At 40.4% G+C, this 10,093-nt stretch overlaps 1 protein-coding gene across 1 annotated transcript; it reads right to left on the bottom strand.

Moving 5' to 3' along the window:
- Positions 1–4,268: 4,268 nt before the first annotated feature.
- Positions 4,269–9,132, bottom strand: LOC135480363 (N-acetyllactosaminide beta-1,6-N-acetylglucosaminyl-transferase-like). Its single transcript, XM_064760193.1, has 3 exons — positions 8,293–9,132; positions 7,888–8,118; positions 4,269–5,098 (listed from the first exon to the last, which is right to left on the bottom strand). The coding sequence occupies exons 1-3, from the start codon at positions 9,130–9,132 to the stop codon at positions 4,733–4,735; spliced, it is 1,437 nt and encodes a 478-aa protein (XP_064616263.1). The 3' UTR covers positions 4,269–4,732.
- Positions 9,133–10,093: the final 961 nt, after the last annotated feature.

Raw genomic sequence — 10,093 nt, 5'->3', positions numbered from 1 at the left:
CGTCACGTGTGCAATATACTAGATCGCGATACAAAAAGTGGTTAGACAAATTTCAACAGAATCCATTCAAGTTGTTGAACAAATTTGGCCTGATATGGCGTCTTTGAAATTCAGGCTTTGAAGTCGTTTTTATGATCATTGCTGACTATTTATGTGATCATCCGTGTTTATGATCATTGCTGACTATTAATGTAATCATTCGTGTTTATGATTATTGCTGACTATTTATGTGATCATTCGTGTTTATGATCGTTGCTGACTATTAATGTGATCATTCGTGTTTATGATTATTGCCGACTATTTATGTGATCATTCGTGTTTATGACTATTGCCGACTATTTATGTGATCATTCGCGATCACAAATACAAACTGAATCACGTATTGTTTTTTTAGAGTATCAGGATCTAAAATGTGCTTGTTTCCTCCGTCAGGCTGACTGATGATAAAGCCTAGTTAATAGACGTGTTAATTATGTTTTTCTTATGCGATGTCCACTTGTTCATGATATTGGCATTTGCATTTAACCGTTGAGCCACTATCTCTTGATGCATTTCAGAAAGCTAGTTATTATCAATGCGTCCATTTCCCTGCATTACAGTTAGACTTGTTTCATAGGTACACCTGCAGGCCTTTGTTGCCTTCGCACGTGCAAACTTTGACACTCTCATCGCCGCTCTAGTTTTACTCCCCGTGCTGCAGTATTTTGTATAGTGTTACATTCTGTTGTATACATATATACATGTACCTCGTTATAACGACAAGCATTTGTATTTTTGTTTTGCTCTATCATTTATTGAAATTTTTAAAGCATAACTTTATATATGCACACCTCATTTATCTACTTTCACCATTGGGAATGTCATTCATGCATCGACCGTTTTTGGGCTTAAAATGTGTTGGTATAAGTACAGATAATGTTCGTTACATTTCACTTAGCACATTAATTTGCCCTCTGTTTTGGGGCTATCAGGATTGGTTTTTACACTTAAGTATTATTTACTTAGTTATGTGGTTTTTACTTTTGCCGCATACTGTAATTAATCGTGCCTTCATATACAGTTCAGGTACTTACATCCTCATGAATGCATCTTCACTGTAAATACACCGTGGTTTTATTTTATACCCTAGAGCAATTATACGTTGGGGATTTTTTCTCCAGCTATTAGAGAAAAGTTTCCAGTTTGGTGCCGAGTGTTGGTTTCAGAAAGTTTGCTTTGGTCATTTTCTCTGTGTGTAATTCGAGATAAGTTCTAATGCCGAGCTGCTGACGGAGAATTATATAAAATAGTTTTGTTACTGTATAAGGAGTTTAGTATGTTAGGCATTGTTTTACGTATGTTACCTGAGTTTATTAAGGAATATAGAAAATGTAGTTTTTTATCTGCTTACAGAAATAGCTATTTTATATATACATGAAATTAAACATTGTCGGCTTATTTTATTGGGTTATTGCAATGTGTCACAACTTCATGGTTTGGTTATAAAGACTTTCAAAAGAAATCTTTGTGTCCGTTGTTTTCATTAGTTAATTTGTTTCCTTTCAGTAATCTGGTCACTCTAAGAAATCATTTTTTTTTAAATTATCTATTTGATTAGTGTTTTAAGCCGTACTCAAGAATATTTCACTAAAACGACTTCGGCCAGCATTATAGTTGGCAGGTACTGGACTGGTGGGAACTCATTGCCATCCGCAGGCTATTGACAGACCTGTTGCTATCGGTGTGTTATACCCATATACATGTACCAGGGCGTTAGATGCCGCTGTTACACATGTTATACCCATATACACGTAATAGGCGTTAGATGCTGCTGTTATATACCGACACGTTATACCCATATACACGTACCAAGGTGTTAGGTGCTGCTGTTACACATGATATACCAATATACATGTACCAAGGCGTTAAGTGCTGCTGTTATAGATGTTATACCCATATACATGTACCAAGGTGTTAGGTGCTGCTGTTACACATGATATACCAATATACATGTGCCAAGGTGTTAGGTGCTGCTGTTACACATGATATACCAATATACACGTACCAAGGTGTTAGGTGCTGCTGTTACACATGATATACCAATATACATGTACCAAGGCGTTAAGTGCTGCTGTTATACATGTTATACCCATATACATGGACCAAGGTGTTGGATGCTGCTGTTATACACCGACATGTTATACCCATATACATGTACCAAGGTGTTAGGTGCTGCTGTTACACATGATATACCAATATACATGTACCAAGGCGTTAAGTGCTGCTGTTATACATGTTATACCCATATACATGGACCAAGGTGTTGGATGCTGCTGTTATACACCGACATGTTATACCCATATACATGTACCAAGGTGTTAGGTGCTGCTGTTACACATGATATACCAATATACATGTACCAAGGCTTTAAATGCTGCTATTATACACCGACGCGTTATACCCATATACATGTACCAAGGCGTTAGGTGCCTCTGTTACACATGTTGTACCCATATACATGGACCAAGGTGTTGGATGCTGCTGTTATACACCGACATGTTATACCCATATACATGTACCAAGGCGTTAGGTGCTGCTGTTGCACATGATATACCAATATACATGTGCCAAGGCGTTAGATGCCGCTGTTATTCACCAACACGTTATACCCATATACATGTACCAAGGTGTTAGGTGCTGTTGTTACACATGATATACCAATATACATGTACCAAGGCGTTAGATGCTGCTGTTACACATGTTGTACCCATATACATGTACCAATGCGTTAGATGCTGCTGTTATACACTGACACGTTTTACCCACATAGATGTACCAAGACGTTAGATGTTGTTGTTATACACCGACACGTTATGCCCATATACATGCACCAAGGCGTTAGATGCTGCTGTTACACATGATATACCAATATACATGTACCAAGGCGTTACATGCTGTTGTTATACACCGACACCTTATACCCATATACATGCACCAAGGCGTTAGATGCTGCTGTTACACATGATATACCAATATACATGTACCAAGGTGTTAGGTGCTGTTGTTACACATGATATACCAATATACATGTACCAAGGCGTTAGATGCCGCTGTTATTCACCAACACGTTATACCCATATACATGTACCAAGGTGTTAGGTGCTGCTGTTGCACATGATATACCAATATACATGTACCAAGGCTTTAAATGCTGCTATTATACACCGACGCGTTATACCCATATACATGTACCAAGGTGTTAGGTGCTGCTGTTACACATGTTGTACCCATATACATGTACCAAGGCGTTAGGTGCTCTGTTATACATGTTATACCCATATACATGTACCAAGACGTTAGGTGCTGCTGTTACACATGTTGTACCCATATACATGTACCAAGGCGTTAGGTGCCTCTGTTATACATGTTATACCCATATACATGTACCAAGGTGTTAGGTGGCTGCTGTTACACATGTTATACCCATATACATGTACGAATGCGTTAGGTGCCGCTGTTATACATGTTATACCCATATACATGTACCAAGACGTTAGGTGCTGCTGTTATACATGCTATACCCATATACACATCTCCGAATGAACATCCTGGAAGATTTAGCGATGTGACTTCATGGGAAGGCTTTAAACAAAGAAACAAGTTCGTTGGATTTGGACTTGGGTGTAGGATCATGTATAGGGACGAGTAAACGTGAAAACTGTGATCAAGATACAGGAAAGCAACCGTTGCTCGCTTTGTCGCCCGGTCGGGTAACCTATATGGTGTCTTGGGTATGACATTCCAGGGAGGTAGCAGCACAAATATGTCCGTTTTGTTTATTTATTTGTTTGATTGGTGTTTTACGCCGTACTCAAGATATTTCACTTTATACGACGGCCAGTATTATGGTGGGAGGGAACAGGGCAGAACCTGGGGAAACCCACGACCATCAGCAGGTTGCTGACAGACCTTCCCACGTACGGCCGGAGAGGAAGCCAGCATGTACTGGACTTGAACTCACGGCGATCGCATTGATGAGAGACTCCTGGGTCATTGCGCTGTGCTAGCGCGCTAACCAACTGAGCCACGGAGGCCCCTGTCCGTTTTAAGTCCTGCCTATGCTGCAACGAGATACTGTAGTGGTATGACATAAAAAATGTTGAACACCACCTCAACCAAAGAACAAGCATCATATGCTACAAGGTTATAGACTGATTTATTTATTTATTTTTTTATTTCATTGTTGTTTACCGCTTTACTCAAGATCTTTTTTTCACAGGTGGTCATTTTCATGGTTGGAGGAAACAGGAATATCAGGTATAAACCACTGACGTTTTGGAAGTTTCCTGCAGGTGATGTGCCGATATAAACCCCGAATTGCCAAAGACAAGAGTCTTCAATGAACGTTATGCTGTGAAAAAGACCACTGGAGCGTTGTGGACTCCTTATATTGTCAACAAGACCATATAATCTGTGAAAGCGAAGAAATGTACAAATTCAGTGTCCAGTGCCGGGTTTGAACCCTCACCTTCTGTCCGAGCGATTGAAAGACATTCTCCTTTAACCACTAGGCCACAGCCCCCTACCTACAGGGTCTGAGCAAGGCTAATGTTAACATCACCAGCCAACATCCCTAGCTAAGTGAATATTTAGTCTCGCTCATCTTACACGGGATGATTCCGTTGTGTCTTGTGTTCTATGTGACGATAATGTGGCATGGTTTTTTGTGACACCTCTTTCTCACGAGACCTGCTCATATATCAGAATCTCGTCCTGTGTTGACTGCCTGTCTCACTGTGGGCAGATTTTCGTAAAATGTCGTGTTAAAATTCAAGCCGTACAAATACTCGTCACGTGTCCTGTTCCAGTGTAATTCGTCCAAGCACTCGTAAGCCAGCTCACCATAATCAAAGTAGAACTTATTCGCAAACAGTTGCGGCGCCTGCGCAAGTCTGGGTAAATCCCCCTTGGCGAATATGCATATTTGTCTGACGTAGGTGCCATTGCAGGGGATAGGCTTCCAGAGTTTGTAGCGAGTCATGGACTTCTTCTTTTCAAGCTCTTCATTCGTGCCTGTCAAATAGAATGAGTGCTTGAGTGCTTGGGGTTTAACGTCGTACTCAACAATTTTTCAGTCATATGACGACGACTGTCAAATAGAAAACGGCAGCAAGCACAATTCATACTAATGAAAAATAAACACTTTTATATTTACCGACAAATCATGAAAATGAGTAACGCCTGGTAAATGCTTTCTTACAAAATTCTATCCAAAAAGAGATATTGAGACAAACATAACATTTGTAAGTGGTAAATACGTGTTCTTGTCAAGGCAATATTCTTCTGTGGTTTGTCGACTGGCAAACCTGTTTTCTTTTAGTAACACCTTTCCGTTTCTCTGGTACTTTTTCAGATATGCAAGTACATTTAGTGGTACTGAGGGAAGCTCATTCCTGCAGGTTCATTCCTGGGTTTAGGTGGGGAATTTCCAGCCTCCCTCACTCTCAATGTAATTTTGAAATTTGCTACTATTATAGAATTTAATTAAAGAAATTAATCAGCAGAGGAAAACTGACCAGTAGTGTAACCAGGGATCAGTACATAAACGGAAATGCAGAAAATAGGCAGTATTTTAGAAGAATTTCTCCAAGGTGTACAACATTTTGCAAAACACCAATAATCTCTACTCTCTGGATTTTCCATAGCGTAATACTTTGTACAGAACTAGGAATCTCTAATCTACTGGTTTACCCATAGTGTAACACATTCTACAAGAACTGGGAGTCTCTATTCTGCTGTTTTTCCCCTTCGTGTACACATCGTACCGAACTGGAAACCTCTACTCTACTGGTTTTTCCATAGTGTAAACACATTGTACAAAACTGGAAATCTCTACTATTTTTCCCATAGTGTAACACAATTGTAAAGAAACTCGGAGTCTCTACTCTACTGGATTTCCTCATAGTGCAACACAATGTACAAAACTGAAAATCTCTACTCTCTACTGGTTTTCCTCATAGTGTAACACAATGTACAAAACTGAAAATCTCTACTCTACTGGTTTTCCTCATAGTGTAACACAATGTACAAAACTGAAAATCTCTACTCTACTGGTTTTCCTCATAGTGTAAAACCTTTTACAGAAGTGGAAATCTCTATTCTACTGGTGTTCCCCATAGTGTAACACTTTGTACAGGACTGGAAATCTCCAATCTACTGGCCTTCCCCATAGCATAAACACTTTGTACACAGCTGTGAATCTCTAGTCTACTAGTTTCCCATAGAGTGACACATTCTACAGAACTGGGAATCTCTATTCTACTGAATTCCCCGTAGTGTGACACTTTGTACAGATTTGGAAATCTCCACTCTGCTGGTTTTCCCACATAGCCTAACACTTTGTACACAGTTGCCAAATCTATACTCCGCTGGTTTCCACATACTGTAACACTTGTACAAAACTGGAATCTCTACTGCTTTTCCTCACAGTGTAAAACTTTGTACAGAACTGGAAATCATCCTACTGTACTGGTTCTCCTCATAGTGTACGAAATTATCAGAAATGGGAATCTGTACCTCTGGTGGTTTTCCCCATAACGTAACAATTTGTACACAGATGGAAATCTCTACTCGGCTGGCTTTCCCATAGTGTAAAACTTTGTATAGAACAGGGAATATCTGCTCTACTGGTTCTCCCTATAGAGTGACACTTTGTATACAACTGTGAATCTCTGCTCTAACTGGTTTTCCCTATACAATGACACTTCGTACACAAACTGTGAATCTCTGCTGTACTGGTTCTCCCTGTAGTGTAACACTTTGTGCATTACTTGAAATCTCTACTTGCTTTGCCTATCGTGTATCACTTTTCACAGAACTGAGAATCTTTACACTTCTGATTCCCTTCATAAAAATAGTATGTGCACGGCACTGGGAATCTCTACTCCGCTGACTGATAAAACCGTCCCGTCTGCAAAACAGCTGGGAAGTTCTCATTCTTATGAAAACAATTTTTATAAACAAGAGACACACCCCATCTTCACAAAACAAAAGAACCCACTTTTACAAAACAAAGATCCCATCTCCACAAAACCAACAAAACATAAAAAAACAACCCCCATCCCCACCCCCACAAAAACCCACCCCCAATAAAACCCACAAAACGAAAAACCTTCCCCCAAAAAATAAAAAAACATCCCCACAAATTAGCCATCCTCACCCCCACAAATTAGCCATCCTCACCCCCACAAAACATAAAAGACATCCCCACCCAGCAAAACAACACCGCTACAAAAACTCCCATACCCACGTCCACAAAAAAATCTCATCACCTCTCCCACAAAACCTACAAAACGAAAAACCCACCCCAAAAGACAGAAAAGAATCAAGCCCCAGGAGACAAAAACACCCACCTCAACAAAAAACTCATCCCCACCCCTTAAACAGAAAACCCATCCCCACCCCCACAAAACCAACAAAACGAAAAACCTACCCCTACAAGACAAAAAAAAAACATCTGTACAAGATAAAAAATACACCCCCACAAAATACCCATCCCAACCCCTACAGAACAGAAAACCCATCCCCATTCCACAAAACAAAAAAACTCATCCCCCCACAAGCAGAAAACTCAACTCCATCCCTGAAAACAGAAAAGCCATCCCCACTGCACACTCACAAAACAAAACAACTCATCCCCTCCACAAAACAGAGAACCCATCCCCACCCCACAAAACAGAAAATCCATTTCCACCCCTTCTAAAAGCACATCCCCACAAAACAGAAAACCCATCTCCATCCACACAAAACAAACAAACCATCTTTACCCACGCAACACACCCAATTAAAGGTTAAATTTACATGTACCAAGAAAAAGCTTTTCAAACAAACCCGAACTGAATTACCTACAATCTCTTCCTCACCTCTGAACGCCCCCGGAGTCCCGAGATCTGGATTGTGTTGAAGCGTGGCGAAGAAAGTCTCATCCGGGACGTACGTTCCGTTTGTCCAGTCCAGAAAGTCCAAAGCCTTTTTGTCGTGCATGATAAAGTCGACAAACGCTCTGGACATTATCGTATGCACCGGACCTTTAACGATAGTGATGTTATGTGGTGCCGGCTCCTTGTGTCTCGTCCGGTACTTATTCCGTCTGTTCATCAAAGTTTTTTTCGAAATTTTCAAAATGGAACAGCGGTTTTAAATAAATCTTTAAACCATAATTTATTTTAAACCATACACCGATATATAGTTTTAATGCTCTAGATTTTTGATCTGGGAGAAAAAGGCATGTAAAAAATTATTTATTTAAAGTACATATAATTTCAAATATGTAAAATACATGGCATTTACCCACCTCCTTATCGTTGCGGCAATGTCATTAGCTCCATTGTATGCCTTCAGGATGCGCACGATTTCCCAGTTGGTTTTCAGAGGAAACTCCTGCCCGGTTAAATTAATGAAATATTTCCACCGAGGCCTTTTCAACAAATCTTCCATACAAATGAGTTCAGCTTCAAGAACGGAAAATTTTCCCCATTGTACGTTGATAGTTTTAGAAGAGATGAAAACGTTGTCGAAGCAACTTGTCAGATTTGCCAAGTTATATTTAAGCTCGTCGTCAGATTTCAGATCGACATGTATACAGTACTGGTTCTGAGGCCGGTATATGGCGCGTAACAACCTCTCTATTTGGTAAAACTTTTTGAACACAATAATACTAAAAGAAATCGGGAAGCTTTTTTCTTCTAGACTGCCCGGCTTCATGATGTACCCCCTCACTTCTTGGAAATGTTGACAGTTTCCTGTTTGGATCAACTTTGAAAATGTTGCAATGTCACGACTGCGTCCTCTTCGGAACATATTACTTTCGGTTTTCGTTGTGTTGAAATCGTCACCATTGATAAGTCTGGAGCACTGGGCTCCTTCCACTGGGTTTTTGCTGGCCATTTTCACAAGAAGGCCGTCTGCAATCTCATCACTGTGCTGTGCGAGTATCCAGTATGCCGATCCTATCACTCGTCTGGAATTCGTCAGTATCTCACTTTTAGTGTATAACATTGTACCGAGAAAAGCCATGGAGACAATACTCGTTAGCAACAAGAGTCTAAAGCACTTCTTCGACCTGGACCGGGGCGTGGAAACGAACAGCGTCATGGCTGAATTGCTCCTCGCCTACACTGACCACGCCTAGCAGAAAAGGATGTGGGGACAGACTGAAAATTGCTACTGATCAATATTCTACAGCTGTTCAAACACTATTTTATCAAAAAGAAGAAAAAACACCACTGGCTTTATAATAACAAAATAAGGTGTTAGTTTACATCTCTAATTGGGGATATCTTCACTGGAAAATCCAGTATATAATAAATGGATATCCAATCGATGACAACACCTTAGGCCAACATTTAAAATAGTTTGATTTTATAGCCGAATCACAGCTCTGATATTTAGCACAACCGTTATCGGCCTGCAGGATTGGTTTAGTTCATTGGGTGTTTTACGCTACACTCAAGAATTTTTTCTGTTTTTTTTCCGTGTGTGTTTTAACTGGAGGAAACCGGAGTTTCCGGCATAAACTACTGACCTTTAAAACGTTACGGACGAAATTTCCCACCTGTAACGTACAGATATGAACACCATCCTGGTGGATAACAAATTTTCACCAAGGACCCATGAATGGTGACAGCGAGAAGAATGTACAAGTCATTTGCCTTGTGTTTGAGTCACGCTTTGACGACGGGTGACAATTTGTGCGTCATTTATCGGAAAGTTCATGATTCAGTGAAGGTATTGGGGGTCATGACTCGAGTAATGTGTGAGTGTGGGATGCAGTTTGTGGCTGACGGATGGTTTGTCTTTTAACGCTGGGTCAGGGAATTCTCCTTGGAATTGTCCTGAGGGCCTTGAATACACAATGTGGTTTACTGGCTCTGGGTTAAGGCCGTTGACATCCATCTCATATGATCAATATCAAGGTCGTACCTGTCCGAAGTAGACGGTTAGATGTCGCCGAGGAAAGCTGTAGCAGACATTAATTTCCACAGAGGCAATATTTGGCCGTCATGGCTGAAAACGTGTGTTGCTTTCATTCATCATTATAACACGCAACTTTCCA

Source organism: Liolophura sinensis, chromosome 13, assembly GCF_032854445.1.
Source record: "Liolophura sinensis isolate JHLJ2023 chromosome 13, CUHK_Ljap_v2, whole genome shotgun sequence".
NCBI lineage: Eukaryota > Metazoa > Mollusca > Polyplacophora > Chitonida > Chitonidae > Liolophura > Liolophura sinensis.
Note: the sequence above shows the minus strand (reverse complement) of the source record. Positions and strands in the feature narration are given on the sequence as shown.